The 20,830-nt window shown below is 36.6% G+C and overlaps 1 protein-coding gene across 2 annotated transcripts; it reads right to left on the reverse strand.

The window, feature by feature from the left end:
* Positions 1 to 3,989: 3,989 nt before the first annotated feature.
* Positions 3,990 to 15,053, reverse strand: Bem46 (abhydrolase domain containing 13-like protein Bem46). Of its 2 annotated transcripts, none has more exons than XM_083110057.1 (5): positions 14,600 to 15,053; positions 11,842 to 12,073; positions 8,939 to 9,120; positions 6,908 to 7,068; positions 3,990 to 4,795 (listed from the first exon to the last, which is right to left on the reverse strand). In XM_083110057.1, the coding sequence occupies exons 1-5, from the start codon at positions 14,838 to 14,840 to the stop codon at positions 4,505 to 4,507; spliced, it is 1,107 nt and encodes a 368-aa protein (XP_082966183.1). In that variant the 5' UTR covers positions 14,841 to 15,053; the 3' UTR covers positions 3,990 to 4,504. The 2 variants fall into 2 exon arrangements, with proteins under 2 accessions (XP_082966183.1, XP_082966182.1); XM_083110056.1 differs by having other exon boundaries at positions 8,927 to 9,120.
* Between the last annotated feature and the right edge of the window lie 5,777 nt (positions 15,054 to 20,830).

A 20,830-nucleotide genomic window follows, 5' to 3' on the forward strand; every position in this document is an offset into this window, starting at 1 on the left:
TTAGTTTTCAACACATAATTTCACAGTATTTTCTCGTCTCATATTCTTTATTACCTCAATGGTCTTCTTGATTTCTGTGTTACACATATTTATGTCTGATGCAACTTTGTATTGAAGGAGTGCAAAAAGGTGGTCTATATATGTAAAAATGTCTTTGTAAAGGCAAAGCAGGAAAATAAATTGCATTTTATTAAGTATATTAAGCAGGTCCGAGGCACAATTGATCGAATCTGCATCCCAATCTTCAATATTATCTGTAATTGTCTGGAAAATGCCTTTCAGCTCAATTCCAGTGGGTACTACAAGTTTGTGGCAATCTGAATCCTTTACTTTCTAAGAGTACTGTTTTCTTTGAGGATTTACTGATAAATGTATGGAAAGCTGCAAGATTATAAATGAAAAGCCTGACTTGTTTGATTGTTTTTGAACATGTAGCAGCACTAGATTTAATTTGTGAGCATAGCAATGTAAAAATATAGCTCGTGGACATACTTGCTTCAAAAAGTGTTACACGCCTCCTCAATCACCTGCCATTACTCACTATTTTATCAGAAACTTTCCAAGCATTAAGTTGTTTAATAATAACTTCTGATAGCCCAAAAGCTGTTTTATCACTAGGAACGTCATAAAAGCCAATAAATCTTTATTTAGGACCATCTTGTGTACAGAACCTTAGAATAATCCTCTTTTCAGTAATTGTACTTGGCGTGCCTTTAAAGCCTGAAGAGTAGTGCAAATGATCACGTAAAAACTGTTCTTGTTTGGAAAGAAGTTCTAATAATTCAAGATAATTCCCTTTGTTGTCCGAACTTTCACCTTCAAAGTGCCCTCTAAAAGCAAGCTCTTGCTTACCCAATAAGCAAACAACATCGATAAGTCTCTCGATTACAAATATATTTTGTTTCACGATTTCATTGTGTTTGATGGCTTGAAGTTTGGCTCGTTCAGAAAATGCATGTTCAATGCTTCCACGACCTAACAATAGAAAACTCTTCATTCTGAAGATGCTTTCTCGAACTTTGATGTTTCTCAGCCTATCAAAATTTTTTGTTACACGAAAAGATGATGACCATTCTTTTCACCCCCATACAGAATACAGGTATAACAATATAACTTACTTGTATTAGAGCACCCTGTTAGCCAAGGATATTTCTTATACCATGAAAACTGAAACTTTCTATTTTGTCTTCCTCCAACTGCTACTTTAATATCTAAATGTGGTGTCCATCGCCTATCTTTGTAAGCACATTTGGTCTCATAAGTCCAACTTGAAAATGGTTTCTCTTTTAATTCCTCAAACAATGACGTCAATGTTCTCTCAGTATCAGCAATTTTTATAACATAAATATACTATGTGACACACACACAAACACACGCGTGCATGCACTTGAAGTAAATTAACATTCAACAATGCAGCGCGTGAACGACGCACTTTGCACAAGAAGACTAGAAGCACAACAGGTTGGTTCTGAGGCTAGCCGCTTTCACCCAGCGAATCGGCAGTCCCCTCCCCTTACCCTCACCTCCCACCTACACAGAGCTCACGCTGTAACTGCCTTTTACCGAGAGGCTTTTCATCAAAAGCCTCACAGTTCGGACCGAACGCACGCTCCTCTTTCTGGCCTGACTGCCGAGACATCTGGAAGAATCTGCGGAACCAAACGTTCGGATTACATAGTTTAATTAGTTTATTGAACTTTGATTGTTTTGGGTAGGCTAAGCCTCAAAAACCTCATAGGACCTTCGCCACTGGTGAATACATATAATAATTCACATTTGTAATTGCCGCTCAACCTACCCACTGCACTTCGCTGCTCGGCACACCAACTAGCAGACCACAACAAACTGCTAAACCATAGTAATGTTTATTTTTTATCCTTTATTCTCATATGATTTCCTGGTTACCTCTGTGCTTCTGTGTAGCAAGTTTGTATGTTTGAATTCATATTAGCAGATGTATCAATAATGGTATAAGATACATTACGACTTTTGTCAGAAGCATCAAGAGATCAATTGCAGGTGTCTACTATTATCTTCAGTCACAAGCATAATAGAATAGCGATAGTATACATAGTATTCCCCGATAGTAGATCGAAAGAAACGTGACTTCAGATATGAGTTCAGTGACTTTTATTAGAATATATTCAATAGAAAGAATCTTTTCACCTTTTGGTATAATTTGGAATAAAATACGCAATAGACTTGAGGTAGATAAGGTCCGTAAAGTTGGTGAAGGTATACAGGTTTATACGTTCAAATGATAGAGAATCTCAAAATATTGATTGGTAAGGTAGAGGTATATGCGACCGCCAGAAACAGAACTGATTGTTTTTTTAATACTAAATTTTGTAATCTATAAATCGATGGTTTTTTCCCCAAGAAATATGTGTTACGTAGAACGTAATAGTTGTTATTGTAATAATGTAGTAATCATGTAATTCTATGCTATTTGTAGAGGCACATATTTTTGGTAAATAAAAAAGCAAAATTTCGGTACAAAAACTGAGTCAATTTCGGGTTCAAAAGCGGTAAATAAAATAAAATAGCGGTGTTATAGCGGTGAAAAATTGGATGAAAAGTGGTATATAAAAAGACATTTTGGTTTTAAAATTGTGAATATAATCCTAAATTTGATTTAAAAACTACACTTATTCTACAGAATTAACATTTCACTTCTAATAGCACATTTATGTAGTTATCAGAGGATTAAGTTTATTTCTGTGTAAAGGAGTCCATTTTTGCTTTTCCAATATTAACAGCAGAATTAATCAATTTTCTGGGAATTGCATAACACTCAGGATAATTCAGACCTCAGAAGGTGTCGCGTCGGTGAATAAACCCTAAATTTTGTGTTTAAGAGTTAATTTCGCTTTTTGCAGTTCATTTCGCATTATTTCGTGACAAAACATGGTCACAAAATGCATCTCACACCTTTCAAAAACATGAAAAATTAACACTACAATGTGTTTTTTCAAATTTCGTTTTTTCGTCAAAAACGAAATATGCATGCCCCTAGCTATTTGGTATACAAACTGCAGTAACGAATATATTCAATTTTCAGCAAACATAAATACGTTGCTGTTCAACATACATATTGGAATCTTTTGTCTCTAAAGTACATGCAGAATTTACAGCTTAATATAAGCCTATGTAATTTCTTAATAGATTAAACGTTTGTATTGGTGTACTGAGCTCTGATATTTCATTCTACTTCATTTCAATTTTAGATAGCAAAATTAATCTCTAGTTATAATGACAGTTGTGATCACATTCTAAGAATCTAAAATGCAATCTTCATTACTATAGACCTCTATGACGTTCCTTCATTTCAGAAATCATTGAAATACCAAAGTTAATGAAAAACCCACTGGGTTTTAAAATGTTTTTTTTTCAAGTGGGCCCAACCTGAAAAAACAGACTGTGTTTTTTTGTTATACAGGTATACAAACCCACTGGGGTTTTATGGGTTGGGCCCACCTTGGCAAACCCTGCATGCAGGTATGACACACATATGCACATGCATTCTGGCAGGGTTGCCAACTCAAATTGGCAGATACAATATGCGTCACCTTGTAGTTTGTCAATAACAAATTCAAAATTTGTTGCATGTTCCTTTATCTTTGTTCAAAACCCTAATTTTAGTACACTACTACAAAAATGTTATTTTTCCATGACACTTATTCCAGGAATTCCACACTGGTAAACACCCTGATACAAACAAATCCACAGAAAGCCTTATTTTTTTTTTGGAAATAATACTTTAGGCTGTTTTTTCGGGTCTTCACAAATTTGCATTACCACATTATGTCGTCTTAAATAATTTTATATGAGGTTCAAATTTCTATCTACTTTCTGCGGAAATAATAAATATATGCTGCATATTCAGGGTGGAGAAACAAAAAGAAATAAACTAAGTGCAACCAGGAGCAAGGAACATGAATCCACACAATCAAACATTGCGAATGACATTATTACACAAAAGAAGCAAATTTTAATAACAAAACTTCCTTTATTTCAATCTTCAAATATAAATAAATATCATTAATTGTCAAAAAAGTATGACAAAATTATGCAATATGACTTTCCACAAATCATTAACAATCTTCTGTAGCACAGCATAATGGACAGAAAAGGCAAGGTCTCATTCCTATATTTTTTCACTTCAAATTGCCAGGCACCATGGAATATTGTCATTGCACTAACCATAGTTATTCAATAAATTCAACTATTATTATTTGAAAAAAAAAATGTAGTGCAGTTTTTTTTAAAAGCAGAAATTGTGCTTCATTGTAATATTAAATCTATCTTCTTGCCATGCTGTTAACTAGCAAGATCTAAAGTGAATATCTGAAGTAGTGTTATGAGATATGTAAAACAACTGCTCTGCAATGCTTGATTTATTTAGGTGTCCTCCATGGTTAGCAAGACATCAGCCGAAGTCAAAAGGATTCCTAACTCAGCATACGGCCCTATTTTCTTTTAATACCTAAATCATCCTATTCTATCAAATAGGTTTTATGGGATGCAATTGTGCACTTTGAACTGGAGGGCTAGTCCTTGCATCGACTCTTCGGATTCTGGCATCGTTGAGGAAATTTGCCAGAGCATGATAGTACCCAGGGCAGTTCCAAGTTTCATTGTGAGTCCCAGTCTCAAACTGCAGCAGTTGCTTGTGGTGACTAGAACAGTTCTGGTGCAAGTCGGCCATCATCCTTGGAGGCACTAGTGTATCTGCCAGGCCGGATACAAAGAGAATCGGCATCATCAGATGTGACGCTTTCGGAAAGGACAAAAACTGAAAAGAAAATCAAAAGTAGTGTAATTATATAAAAATGCATAATGTATATCTAAAGCTTTCCTCTGTGAATTGCACCAAGCCATGAAGGCATATAGTGGGAGCATGGAGTGGGTCCCCCACATATCCTTCGTATCTGTCGTACTGTAGGTGATGTGACCAATGTCATGCCCTGGTCACCTCCACTCCTGATCCCAGTTGCTTTATGCAGTCACTTGTCAGAAAAATCCCTTGAGATTACAACTTTGGTACTGATCGATTTATTTTACTTTGCTTTTCTCCCACTTTTGGTTAAGTCCAGAAGCCCCGTTAATCTGTAAAAAGCAGTCCAGGGTACATTGAAGGTAGGTCGATGGGTATCCCTTACACCCCACACATCCTGGGAATTAAACCAGAGCCTTCCATACAGCAATCAGATGCCTTATTGACCACAATAGCTCCAAACAAGTTACACAACATATGCACTTATTATCATGCAGTACTTTCTGTTAAAGCTGAACAATCATATAAATTATATCTGAAATCAAAACTAATTGCTCATGTTTGTTGTAACAACAAAAGCTCCCCCCCCCACAAAAAAATTTTTGGTGAGAGGATTTTTAGGGCCAAGATTTTGCATACTGGAGAGGTTGGTTGGTTGATTGAAATTGTGGGTGCATCAGCACTTAGGCTATTTTGCACCTGTCACATTATAGTGGTCCAGCCCCTTACCATAACTAAAATAAAAACGTGGGCTGTAAAGGAGCACTCAGCACTTGTAAGAATGAAACACAGGCTGTAGGTACAGATGCCAGAACCTCATTAGTTTGCAAAATGCAGTCGATAATGTACTACGTGCAAGTGAGGTTGACATTTGGGTGTACTACAGTATGTAACATTCTTATTCGTACACATGGATTTTCAAAGAAAAAGCTTTAATATCTGAAAGGAAATACACTCTTTTGAAATTGTTTCTTTACAATTCAATAACTAATATCATTAGGAACATAAAATCTTACCTTTGGTTCTGTATAACCAATGCCAATAATAAATTAAATTAAACTGAAAGAGAAACATGCCATTTCTTGTACAACTTTTCTATTCGTTCTAATACTTTGATGCGTATCCTTGGGCTTTAATTACTGCTTCACACCTGTTCTTCATAGAATTAACCAGTGTCTGACATGTTTCAGAGCTTATTTTATTCCACTCGGCTTGCACAACAGTTATCAACTCTTGTTTGGACTTGACGCCTGCTTTATGAACTTGCCTCTTCAAAATTGCCCATAAATGCTCAATTGGATTTAAGTCTGAACTTTGAGCTCTTTTTTAAAAAAAAGCGTTCATCATGTTTATTCAACCGTCTCTCTTCTGGTTTTCTTGGCACATTCTGTGTTAAACCTTCCTCTCTAAATTTGTTTACTATGTATTGAACTGTGGAGTGTGATTTATTGACTGTTTGTCCAATTTTTGTTAACTAATAACGTCTAAGGGCCAAATTTATAATAACATCCTTCAGATCGGAACTAAGTCCCTTCACCTTGTCCATTTCGAACACGCTGATAGATAGACGATAGGCCTACAACAATACCTACGCCAGCATTCAGCTTGAGCGAGAGCGCGTCTGCATGTTCAAACTTGTTACGAAGTTGCACGAAATCGCTCGAATAGCAGTGGCGCTGTGTGCGAGGAACATTGAAACTCTTGCCTGTACGAATAACAATGTTGCATCAAGCAGCGTGTTTTTCTCTTTTCACACAAATTATATGCTCTGTTTATACACTTTGAACATACATTTTTATTGGCATTTGTTGGTAAAACCTTCATTAATATGAATTTCCAGGTACATATGAAAATGATTATATTTACTAGTAGATATGCCATTTTTTCCTCGGAAATTCTGTGTGTACGAATAACAATGTTACATACTGTATGTGCAAGAGCCACCTCTTATACATACCCTGCACACTGGAGAGGATAGAAAAGTTAAAAGACAAATATGGAATGACAATATTACAGCATAAACTATGCTTTTATTCTTTCTAGACTAGCCAATTTACTGAAATAGCCATTACTAGCTGATAATGTTAAATCCTTCCCATCCCTACTTTTAATAGTACTTCAACAACTTACCTTGCTTTTGTAGAAAAAGAGTGGAATATACTGCAACACTCTCCACCCCAGTAAGATAGCAGCCATGTCTGGAATGCTAGTAAATGTATTCTCCACTATCACACACCAGATTTTCAATGAGTACTCTGGACGGCTGGCTACATCAATCGCAACAGCTCCACCTGTAAACAAAAGGGGTAAAAAGCATCATGGCTGATATCCCCAAACTTCCACAACAAGAAGTTTCAAATAAATATAGAGAACCTTAGTAATTACTTTTTTCTTTTGCAAACCTGTTTTTCGTAGTTCTATTAATTTCGGTGGCGACTGCCACCATCTTCATTTGAACTTGTTATAAAAAGTGAGTACTAATGCTCTCTGTATTTATTTAATACTGATACTCTCATTTCAAAAATATGAAAAAAGTTTCACTTTGCATTTTAAGGCTTTAACATATCTGCATTATTATTATAAATTCTTCACTTTAGACCACAACAATCCTTCCCTGAAGCTGCTGCTGCTGATAGAAAAAACATACCCTGTTGTTCTCTATGTAACAGTTGGGCTGAAAAGTTCGTAGGCTAACATAGTAAAAAATATTTTTTTGACAAAATTCGATTTTATTATTCAATATAGTTGCCTTTGAGGGCGATACAACGATTATAGCGGTCATACAATTTTTCGATGCCATTTTTATAGTACGATTTCTCTTTAGCCTCAAAATAGGCCTCAGTTTCGGCGATTACCTCTTCATCAGTGCTAAATTTCTTTCCAGCGAGCATTCTTTTAAGGTCTGCAAACAGGAAAAAGTCACTGGGGGCCAGATCTGGAGAATATGGTGGATGGGGAAGCAATTTTATTACGGTTGAATATCGCTAAACATTGTTCCGAATCATCAAAACGTTGTTGCTTTTGATCGATTGAGCACGCGCGGCACCCATTTTGCACACAGCTTTCGCATGTTCAAATATTCATGCACAATATGTCCAACACGTTCCTTTGATATTTTTCAAGTCTCAGCTATCTCGATCAACTTCACTTTACGATCATTTAAAATTATTTTGTGGACTTTTTTGATGTTTTTGTCGGTAACAGCCTCTTTGGGGCGTCCACTGCGTGCATCGTCTTCGATGCTCATTTCGCCTCGTTTAAATTTAGCAAACCACTTCTCAACGGTTGATTTTCCTGGTGCAGAGTCCGAATAATGTTTATCAAGCCAAGCCTTGGCTTCAACAGTATTTTTTTTCGCCAAAAAGCAATGCTTTATTAACACACGAAATTCTTTTTTATCCATTTTTTCACAATAACAAAAGCTGCTTCACTCACAATGCTATATCTCACGAACTAATTATCCGGCAGCTGTGAAATTTATAGACGTATCTTTTGAAGGTTAGTACTAAGTAAAAATCACATGGATTTAATTCTAGTAACGCCATCTATGAGTCAGCCTACGAACTTTTCAGCCCAACTGTTACATGTTTAAAATTCCGAATACTCATGACAAACTACATTGTGGAAATTATTTACAAGGTATCCACTCCAGATTTCACAGATTTGACAATTTTGATCCCAAGAAGAAGTTTTTAAGTTATTTTTCATTAAATATTTCTATATTATTATTGAAAATATGTTTTCAGTAACTTTCATTACAATGTTAATTTTTGTTACAGAAAAAATTAATATGTGAGAAAATGTACACGTAACATATTATAAAACTGAAAAAGAGAGAACATCTTGTAGTTAAGAACAACCTCTTTCAGAGAAACATAGTTTTTGAGGAGTCTGCAAAGTTTGTTTGTATCATTGTTTTAAGTCCACTTAATGCATATATAGGGTAATTGGGACTGGACCTACAGTTTAAAGTGGGATCAGAGCCACTGTGCAATGTGCCTGCATCAGGTATTGAACCTGGGCCCCATTGATTACATGGTGATGACGTTACCACTATGCCATCGGGAGGCCCCAGTCTGGAAAATATTTTAAAAAATGATAAAAAATATACTCTGTTAAAAGTTTTGAAATCTTATCAAGTACTCTTACCTAGAGACCTACCAAATACCACAATTTCACTGTGATTTATGTCTTTACGAGATGAAAGAAAATCAAGAGCTGTGCACGCATCCATGCAAATCCCTTCTTCCGATGGAGATCCTTGTGAGAGGCCATAGCCCCTGTACTCGAGCATCAGAAGATTGCACTTCAAGTTCTGATACAATCCTACAGCATTCTGCAATCTGAAATAAATAAAAAATTGAATACTGAGTACATGTAAAAATTAATTTGTATAGACTGAATACTTAAAAATAAGTACATGATTATTTCTGTAATTACAATAAGTAAAAAATGTTACAACCCCCCGCCCCTCCTTTCTTAGCTATTGTTTTGTACTCAGAATGGATTTAAAACAAACTTTTAGATTTACATGGTTGTTAAGTAATATTCTATGCACTGCTTGTTGGTTTCTTTAACAGTTCATCACATTCAGTTTTTATGAGAAGTTAAAGATGTGTTTCTAGAATATGAATCAAAATAATGGTGGTATTTTTACTAGTTTTCAGGTAAAAACTATCACTGCCAAGTTGAAATCCATAATTAAACATCACTACTTCCTCTAATTTATATCTGATATGTCATTAAAATGTGAATAACATTCGACTACAGGATGTCTACCATTTGTAAAAATAAAATTCTCTTAACATTTCCAAATTTTCACGAGCAAGAACCAACAACATTTTTTTAGACTAGTCATTAGGGAAATTCCTGTATGTAAGAAGGTCACTACATTTTAGCTGAACACCAGACTTGGAATTCTACTTAACCAAGTTTTTAAACATTCACCTCACAAGTTAACAGTGATAACAAGAGGAAAACTGAAATTGGGTGTTGGATAGGGGCATCAAAAGTGAGCTTTTACATGTTACTTGCCACCTATTGACTAATGATAGAACGAAGAATTCTTTTTATACAAAAAAAAATCAGAATAATTATTGCATAAATAATACATAATTATCAGTGCTCGAAAAATCTTCTTCAGAGCTAGGCGCCAGCTCTGAAAATCAGTCCCCAGGAAACCACCTACTAGCAATTGTGCATACTATAAGAAGTTGAGCATCACCGTATTCAAAACATCGCTGAATCATGTGAGAAAGTAGGAAATGGTGGGTTGGGGGACAAAGAGTAAGGAATTGTTACTGATTCTATGGAATGTTCACAACGTTGATAAAAAAATCATTTGCTAACTTACGTTGTACTGCAATTTGAACTTAGAATCTTCAAAATTTCGTGCAAACTTAGAAAACGGGAATATTACAGCAAAAGATCACAGTCGACAGGCTGAAATTTTGTCTCGCCATGGCGACCTGGACTTTTCGAGCCCTGATAATTATAGTAAAACTTAGTAATATCAACCAAACACAACCCCAAAATTGCAACAAATGGTAGCCAATACTGAGTAGATTTCTACTTCAAAACATGATGTCCTTTGCCTACAGTATTTAACATGCAATTTCTACAGTATTACTTAGTTCACCAAACTGAAGTGTAGTTGTCCACAACAAAAATAACATTTTAACCACTTTTTTTTTTCAAAACCAAAAAACCTACTTTTAGTGCTTGGTGATTTTTTTCAGGAACAGTAAATTTTAATGAATTTTAATGATCTGTAATAGCTAATTGAGCAATGAGTAAAAATTGTGTCTTGGCTAAGGTTTCAACATGGGACCCTGCCATTCGCACCAATGCAATGAAACATCTAAAGGCTGGTTTACACTGGTCGAGTATACGGGAGAGTAGCTGGAGCGAGTAGAGTAATGTAAGCTACTCTCCCCCCATGTAAACAACTGGGGAGAGTACTGGAGCCAGTACTCGCTCCAGTAGTCAGGACAGTCGAGTGGCTGTCCACGGAGGACAGTGACTCGAACGAGTTGCTTCCTTCCCCATTGTTTTTTTTTACTCACGCGTAAACTCAACAGACCACTCAATCAATGTAAACCCTTTCTGAGGAGAGTATGGAGCCTGTGAGGTGGTAGTGTGTTGTGATTTTGCACATCAAATGTAATTGTATTTACATTTAATGTGCAAAATCACAACACTACCACCTCACAGACTCCATACTATTCAACCATGAATAAGTGGTGATCCAAGTCCGACAACATAAAGTTTGTAGAGACATAGAAGTAAAATTGAAAATAAAGAACTTACGTTCTACGTACAACCAAGAACAATTGAAAATAGAAGTAAGTTATTTTTCTTTCTAGACTTGTTCTCGTGCATTATTGTATTGATTTCTCATTAAAAAAAAAAGGTGTGAGAACTGTTTTAGAGCATTTTTTAGTCGCCAACGACGTTGACGTGTTCATATTATCAAAAGAGCACCAAACAGCTGCAGACACTATCCCACTTTGATAGAAAGTGTGTAAACAGCTACTTGCCACATAATGGTCGAGTCGAGCACACAAGCCAGTAGCTCTCCCGCTTACTCGACCAATGTAAACCAGCCTTAACTCTGGCATCATCGTAATCCCACAACTTGTATCTCTGTTAATGTTTTTCATCATTCCGCATATATCACACCCAGAGGTCCTGAGTTTGAATGCCCAGCTTGGGCATGGGTGTTCTTTACGAGTGTCCCTTCATCAATTTCATCATATTATCACTCATCCTCATCATCACGATTAGTAAAAAGTGGCAAAAGAGCAATATTAAATAATAAAAAATCAAATCAATTGCACATACGTCAAATTAACATTAATTGCTAAAATTTTTGTGATATCAGTTCCCTGTTATGCGTAACATCAGATAAAAAAAATCAAATTGGACACTTTAGCATTTATTTTCTTCTGAATTTCACTGTAAAACTGCAAGCCTGAATCATGTAATGATTCAAGTCTTTTTCCATTCCAGTTTTTCGACTTTATTTTCTTTTTCAAATTACATTTTTTTTTGTAGTGCATTACCTGTGGCCCATATTGCCGGCATTCCCATGAAAGAAGACAATTGTGGGAACCTTCTGTGATAATGCTTCTGGCTGACGTATGAAAAATAGATGAAGAACTGTTCCATCTATGCTACGGACAAAAATGTTCTCGTAAGGCAAGCCAAACATCGAAGGAACAGGCACAAAATGTCTCGAATGCGATGGCTGCTCTGGATGGAAAAGTAACTGGTCTTCTGTGTGGTAAATTATCCCTGAAATAATAATAATAAAACATTATTATATTCAAGTTGTTTTCCACATTTCCTTTATGAATAACTTAACAAGAACAAATAATCATAATAAATAGTCCTGGTTGTAATTCTCTCAATGTTGGTGATGATGGTTCTTTATTAGCATGTAATGTTAACTAGACACCTATTCTAACATTATGTTCAGAGAACGCATTTTCTCTTGTTTTCAAGTGAACAATTTCATTCCATCAGTCCTTTGGGTTGAGCCTACGACAAACCTGTGATTTTATACAAATCACGGGTCTGCAATAAGTGATAAATTGAAATCCAAAAATAAGCCTAAGAATCCTAACCTACTTAAACCGTATAAATGGCAACACCAGAAGCATGTACAATCACGGACATTTCTGGGTTGTAATGATCCCACTCAGAGTCAAGGAGTTTGCTACAACTCAGAAGTGTCCATCACTATACAAGCTTAATTATAGTGCTAAGTGCAGTAAACCAAACCTACTCGCATAAGCATACATGAGCAGGATGGGAAGAATTGTTCTGCACAAAAGTTAAGTAATTGAAAAATTTTGCATGGTTTATGAACATCTCCCACTTTTTTTCTGCATAAATGCGTTATAGTGTGTGGTTTTATGTGGCACTATTGGGATTGAAAATCTTGTTATTTGTGGTTTCCAAATAACAAATTTTATGCTGCATAATACATTAATCTACCAATTAAAAAATCTGCACAATTTCTGGTGCTTTTGAGTCTGCATACAAGTGGATCTTACAAATAAAAACAGTGAAAGTAGAATTGTGCCACTCAACACCCTTCACCCTGCAATCACATGGCAGAACATGGATATTTTTAAGATATATATGTTTTTCTTTTACATGTGATCAGTTTAATTTTGTTAGGAGTGTTACATTTAATGCTGTTGATAATTGTTTTGGATTTGAAGCTGATAGTAATTTTTTTAAAGTTATTATTACGTTAGCATAGTTTTGATGCTGATAGTAATTTCCTCTCCATCATTAGATATAGAGCGCACAATCATAAATGGAAATGAGAGGTAGCATCCCACTCCACAAACTTTCCTTCAGTTTGTGTCATAGTGTCTAGGCATAAAACACGGAACAAGGATAACTTTCCACACTGGAATTCCAAGAGTCTCACTCATACAACATTCTTTATTACATAGGCTACCAAATCAGTTCAACAAAATCTCAAAACAAATAGATATATTCAGCCCTGACTAGTCTTTTATAATGACCATACAAAAAATTGTGCATAAGCGATGCTATTGTGAAACAGCTCGAAAATTTCTATAGGCCCCAAACCTAACGATAATTTCACTTCTGTTTTGGTTTTAATTCTTTCGTGTTCGATTTACTTTATTTCAAAATACATTTATGAAACTGTAGGCAACGTTCCGTGTGCTGCTATTGTGGAATGTCGTGTTGGGTGCTATATTCAATTATGTGAATCCGTAGGGTTGTTCTGCTTCACACTAAGGTAACAGACGTACTTTACTTCACAATAACATATCCCCGTGAGCTAAAAACAACATAATCTTCATAAACCATGCAAAATATTTTACTTTCTCAATGGAGTACAGAGAGTAAAAGGTACCCTTGCTCTATGAGCAAATCAAACCCTCGACTATCCCCTGAACAAATTTCATATTATGTTATCTATAAATGAAAACTACAGCCGTTTGATCTTGACATTTCGGAGTGAATTTACAGTACCGGAAGTATCTTCAATTGCTTTCAAATTTGGCATACTCACTAATTATGGCCTCGTAATCACGAATCTGCAGTTAAAATTTGGCGGTCACGTCTAGAAATTGCAAAATAAGTCGAAAAAAGTGGGTCTGTGAATGGAGTAAACACCCTTGATTTATGAAGAAAACAACTATTTTTTGCAATGATTAGCGTTTCAAAACTATGTTTATGATGACCCTTAATTTTAACTATGCTTCCCTAACCTAACCTTGAATGGTTTTCGGAGCAAACATGTTTTCCACCTTTATGCAAGATGCCATTTTCTTACATGCAAATCAGGGCCTCCCCGATGGCGCAGTGGTACTGTGGTCGCCTTGTAATCAAGGGGTCCCGGGTTTGATTCCCAGTGGAGGCGCCTAGTGGTTCGGATCCCACATTAAACTGTAGGTCCAGTCCCGATTAGCCATACTGTGCATAAAGTGGACTTAAAACACAAACTCAATCAATCAATCAATCTTACATGCAAATCAACGCTCTCACTTATTGCACAACACTTGAGCAACGTTGGTAGCAAGACCGTTGTGCGGAAAGGAAGATGTCTTCATATCGTTTCCATGTTAGTGTATGGAGAAATTTTTACCGTATGGAGAATCATAGCGGTAATTGACAAGGTTATTTTGCAATTTTTAGATGTGACCCTTTATTTTTAAATGCAGATTCTTGATTACGAGCCCAAAATTAGTGAGTATGCCGAATTTGAAAGCAATTGGAGATATTTCCGGTAATGTAAATTCATACCGACATTTGTACTAGGGATTCACTAACCTGTGGCTGCAAAGCACAAAAGCATGAATGCCAAAAGTCCACCATAAGTCCAATACAATAACAAGCACGCAAGTACTGCAGCACCAGATAAAGCCCAACAGCGCATAATGATCCCTGTTATTATGCGTAACAGTTTAGTGCTGTGCCCTCCTAAATTTACACCCATGCTAAATCCTTCAACAACATTTTCACGCTGGTTTCCAGTCCCAGGATTTTTTCCTTTAATGTCTTGCCCAGCCATAGCTGGGAGTCCATTATAACTTCGCCTCTTTACATCACTAGCACCTGTATTGTGTTGCCCTTTTTGATTTAAAATTAACCGTGAATAAAACACTGTGCCATTGCAAACTCCCGAAAATCGTGTAAAACAAAATATTGTCCCGTTTTCTTCATCTGTTGTGAACACAGATATATTACGTTGTGAGAATCGTGATGTGTGCACTTTACAAAATGTTTCTACTTTTACTTACAGCGTTCTTGCCTTGCCTGGTGTTTTGCTTCACGCCACAACCCACAGATCCACAACCACAACCAAGAACGTATTTAGCAAAAAGTAATCTTATTCTCTTTGGTAGTACAGTAGAGCGTCGATTACACTGATAAACAATGAAATACTCCAGTGTTCCGCAACCGGTGTGCCGTCACAAGGTGAAAGGTGTGACGCGAACTTTTACCTAGTATTACAATATTGCAATAAATTAATTGTCGATTTTAAGTAAGGAGGTGCTTGTTTATTCTTGCTGATAACTGTTATATCATAGAGGAGTTAGGGAGTAGAGGATTACCCCACATTTAAACCTCGCTGCGCTTTGAAATTGCATTTCCATCGGTGGCCAGTAGATGGCGCGGCCGTCTTCTTTTGCTGCTCGCAGTAAATAGGGGGGGAAGATTCATTGTCCCACTGGAGTGTCCTTCACCACAGAAAGGACAGGGGTGGGTTGTGAAACAGGTTTTCTGAAAACGAGGGGGGAATATATGTCTTTTTCTGATTTCATGCAGTTCGTGAATTTACGGAATGAGGACTTTGCCAGGCAGCTACATACCCTACCAGGGCGCGAAATAATTGAAGATTGATTTTTTTTGGGGGGGGGGCAAGAAGATTGTGGTCTACACAGACATACACAAACTATACATATATATTATGTATGTGCATGAAACTTTTCAAATTTTCTACCAAGCAACTGAGAAGAAAGAGCATATATGATTAATATTTATAATGTTATTAAATATAAAAGTAAATTACTAAACATGTAAAAATACATTAGTATTTAATACATATAAGGGAATTTATTTGATATTTTTTATGTATCAGATATTTATAACTGCCTTCTCGATTGCGCCGTGAATACGTTTTCGCCTTGCAATCAAGGAGTCCCGTGTTCGATACCTGGTGGAGGCACATAGTGGTTCGGATCCCACTTTAAACTATCGCTTGATTGACTTGTTATTGATTTTTAGTTTTGGTTATTATGTATAGGTTTTCTACCTACCTGTGGGTGATCGCGGCGATAGGGGTGAAGTAAAACATTATCTCTTATGCCTTTAGAATCGGTTTGGATGGAAGGGGGAAGGGTGCGTGGTATTCGCATTAACACAAGGTTAGTCGAGCAACTGTGCAGAATAAGGTTGACTAACAATGGCAGTGAGCCTAAAGTATCCAAAGTAAACATATATTGCTTAAATATGTCTGCATTATACAGTGACTCAACTACAGGGGGGACAGGGGCTAATGCGAGCAATTACCCCTTCGATTTCAAATTTTATGCAAATAAAAATTCATTTTGTAAAATTTTCTTGCTTGTTTCGCTCGCATTATCTGCTATTCTTGTTTTCATCAAGTTCAGAGGGGCGGCGGGAGCCAGCCATTGGGCACGAATGATCTAAAAAAAGTTGTAAAAAGAGAATGCCATGGCGTCCAGGGAAATTAATTGCGCACTAATAAATCAATATTGTTTTCAATTGCACAAATTGGATCTAAAAATTTTTGAGGTATCTATCTGCATTTTTCCGGACCTTCTCATCGGACTAAAATGTATGATATAAAGTAATCCCCTCACATTAGCCTTCTAATACTAATAGTAACTAATGTATTCAACAATGTGCTCATTTCTGTTTTGGGGGTTGAACTGGACCTCTAGATTTCCAGTGTTAACCCAGCATCACAAGTTCAATTGAAATCTAGTAGAAGGAAATATGGCGGAACTCCAGCCTTGAAAGACGGGTAATAGGGCAGTGATGGGACTTCATTCACTGAAAATTCGTCACTCAATGAAAGTCGATCGGAAAGACTGAATTCCGAAAAGGATTTCAATTTTAATAATAGTGGACATTATTAATAATAATTTCAACAATAGCATTTCTTTTCGATATATTTCATGAAACAAGACCTTTTTATATTAATAATAGATCATCAGTGCTGGAGTTGTGGGTGTGGAGAAGGAGTGCAGAGGGGTGCTTTTCCCCCAGTTATGTACATTTCCATTAACCATCCCCTCCTGTTAGGATAATTTGCATAAGCATCCCCCACTTCTTCATTGTCTCCATGCTGATCTACACAAAGACCCTCCTCGACCAAGAGGCCTCCTCGATGGCGCAATGGTAGCGTCGTCGCCTTGTAATCAAGGGGTCCCGGGTTCGATACCCGGTGAAGGCACAAGTGGTTCGGATCCCACTTTAAACTGTAGGTCCAGTCCCGATTAGCCTTACTGTGCATAAAGTGGGCTTAAAACACCAAATCAATCCAATCCTCCTCGACCAAGCATACCAGCTATAGGAGTATCCACTTCGAGCACTGTAGATCATAAAATAAAAACACACTGGAAAGAAGGAAATGTCCACAGAATTTCAATATGGAAGAAAAATGAACTTCACAAAATGCCCCCAAATAATGGTAACATTTAACCCATACGCTGTGAACCCTTAGGGCAAAGGGATAATTCGACTCCACATCAAACTGAGTTTTGGGACCACTTTGAAGTAACATGGAACAGGTGTAAACTATTTTAGAGTTTTTTTCAGCTCTTATTTGAATATAAAAAGGCTTAGAGCCATCTTGAAAATATTTGATGTGAAGTTACATTCAAATACCACACGTAAAATTAAAATTAGTGATAAAAGTTCATGATTTATCAAATTTAATTCTTTATATTGTGCAGCAACAAGCAAATTGCGACTGGTTGAGTAACTGGATCTTTCTATACTGGATTCATGCAAGAAATAATAAGTTATGTCAGCGTTTCGTTAAAAAACGCAACAAAAGTTTTTTAGTGCCTAAAAACCTATTTTGCTTGTTAGAACCTATTTTAGGTTCCACTGTTACCTGTGCAATACAAAGAGGTCTGATCTGTGTGGTCTTGCTCACTTTGGCGTCACTTCCATGCTTTGTGGCATTCACGCCTTGCAAACTAACATTTCAGCATTGAAGTTTGCACCACTCACTATATTTTTGTTGTAAGATTTTCAGAATATAATATGATCCTCACAGACAAAATTGCGCAGTTTTACTGTGGTTAACATGAAAACAGATTGGTGTCTAACTATACGGCGATGAGTGGATTTTAATAGCAAATTTCCAATGTTGAGTTCTGCCATCGCCGTAGGGTTAGGCAACACACATAACGTTATGCAAGATAGTGCATATTTCAGGATATATGTGTCCCATTTTCATTGCCGGTGACTATACCTAATCAGCAGTATTCAGAAATTTTGAACTATTTTAAGTTTTTTTTAACCTACTTCAGGATTTTTCGAGTCTAACTTAAGATTTTTAGGACCTATTTCAGGATTTTTAGAACCTATTTTAGGGTTTTTCGAACCTATTTTAGGATTTTTCGAGCCTAACTTAAGATTTTTAGGACCTATTTCAGGATTTTTAGAATCTAATAATCCGAGGTCTAGTTATGAGATATGGGATTTTTCCTATAGATGTCCACCTGCGAGCAAGGAAGTTAATTCTGCATTTCGGAGGGGACACATATGTTAAGTTAGCCGGGCCCCTCTGGCCGAACCAGAACGCCCCTGCTTATTATCGAAGATGTCGTATCATATGTTACTGGAAACCGGATTTCTGTCTTGTAAATTAAATTATTTCATAAGCGACACTTCCTGTTGAATTTCTAAGCTATATAAAATTTCAGAAGCAGAGAGAGAGAGGAAGAATATTGCGGGGATGGTTCTACACCTCGCCACACCCTGCATTGCCGGGCGGCCACTACGCCACTGTCTCTAATTATCATGATCAATTGAGCTTTCGTGGCTCCCTTCAGTAGCGGTTATGTCAATCTTCGCAGGTTTCAGATTCAAATCTTCTGTGGAAAAATAGCGACGCATTGGCTTCGAGGAGGAGGGCGGGGGGTAACCTTGAGTTAGGACTCACTCACTGTCGTAATGTTACCAAGTTTACGACCGCAACCATTACCCCGATGCCCAAACTGCTCGCGGATCTGATTCAGGTTTGGCCCGCTTTTGAAGGTCCTACAGGCATTTTCTTCCCCCAACTCTCGTGTTTACAATCCCGCCAGAACCAGTTTCTCTGTGACGCAGGCCCGTAACCAGGAATTTTTAGTAGGGGGGGGGGGGCGAAGTCAATCCTAGAGGGGGCAAATTTTTAATATATTGTGTTGCATTGGAAGATGCCCCCTCCCCGTCCTCCAAAAGTGATAAGTAACAGGAAAGGGATGATATCTTGAATGAAACTCCAACGAACAAAAAAGTTCGAGCAACATCAAATAACAATATTTCGATAATGACCTTTTCGGACTACCAAAGAATACAAAGATAAAGTTTAACATAAATAGGCTAATCGGGACTGTATCTACGTTATATTTACAGGTCAATAATGTTCATAGACGATTAATATGTACCAACAGCTTTGGGCTTCTCTGCAGAACTGATTAAGGAAGACGTTTATAAATCGTGCTTCATAATGTTTTCCTCTAGTTTCCAGTATGCAAGATTTTTACGCACAAAGGAATCTAACGAGAATCCAAGAACTCCATTGTGTTGTGTTAGGCAAGAAAAATAGAATTAATTAAATAATAATGGTTACATATTATCTACACTTTGTGATGAATTGTGTAAACATTTACATTTTTTAGACCTACTTGCTAAAACATTAAAATGGGTCCCTTACTCCACCATGGATTCTATTTGCTTCAAATGAAAGACTCTTGCATCACTTCAGACAATCTTTGCCTACGTTAACCATTTTGAAAAAATATTGTGTTGACACCTGACAAACAAATAGGAATCCCTTGATTGATCAGCGACTTCTTGGATTACACTGTCATCATTAATATTTCATGTTTTATCAAGTTTTATCGAGGGAAATGCTGTATCCTCTTTACATTTTGAAAAATACCTTCCTTAATGACTATGGTACGAAACCGAAAGATATAAGGGGCCTCCTTCGCTTTACCCCATTTCCGCGACACGAAGTCTCTGAGCAGCTTATCGTCACCACTTTTTGAGCAGAAGAGTACAAACCCCAAATATCAGGGATTTTTATTCTGATACTAATTTTTACCAGTCACACAATGGCTTAAGATATATGAATAAAATTAGAAGAACCCACTACATAGCAGAAGAGTTGACATAATTATTTGTCAAAAAATTAGGTTCTCCTTGAGGTAGGTTTAACAGACAACTTCTGCTACAGACACAATTTATTATTATAAATATAAGAAAATAAATAGAATGTAATTTGAGAGATTTTCAATCGTATTTATTTCACTGCAGCTTTTTTCTACTTGCCATTTTCTTGAACCTACATTCATAAGGTGCCGCCTGATAACATTGACAACTTTCACAGTGTGTGCAGGACATCAAGGCAAGCAACTTTTCTCAGTCACTATTTGCGCCTCTAATTCATCTTTCGATGTTACAAGCAATCAAAATAGGCATCTTCTGTCCTTAATGGATGCAATCCCATTGTAAGCTTCGTAGTAGCAAATGTCATTTATTTTTACTGCCGTTTAAAATTCTGAGAGCAATATATAACATGCTATTGAAACGATATCATGCAAACAGTCAGGGTTAAAACTTAAGTTTTCCTTTATAAAATGGATATCATAACACACACCTATGTTGCTTACCATATTTGATGCGTTTGCATAGAGAAATGATTCATAAGATTTGAAATTGATATTTACACTCCATAAGATGCTTAGTGTAACCCTATCGAACTACAAATTTTATCGCTTTCTAACCGAAATAATAATTGTGAAACACTAT

The sequence above is a fragment of the Lepisma saccharinum genome, chromosome 23, assembly GCF_977018435.1.
Source record: "Lepisma saccharinum chromosome 23, izLepSacc3.1, whole genome shotgun sequence".
Classification (NCBI taxonomy): domain Eukaryota; kingdom Metazoa; phylum Arthropoda; class Insecta; order Zygentoma; family Lepismatidae; genus Lepisma; species Lepisma saccharinum.

Bases quoted from the DNA above. Each gene is read 5' to 3' on its own strand.
- Bem46 (XM_083110056.1), bottom strand. From the start codon at position 14,840: ATGGCTGGGCAAGACATTAAAGGAAAAAATCCTGGGACTGGAAACCAG. The intron at 12,074-14,599 runs GTTAGTGAATCC...TTATTATTTCAG, and splicing joins TTTGTGCTTTGCAGCCACAG to GGATAATTTACCACACAGAA. The intron at 9,121-11,841 runs GTAATGCACTAC...TATTTATTTCAG, and splicing joins GCCGGCAATATGGGCCACAG to ATTGCAGAATGCTGTAGGAT.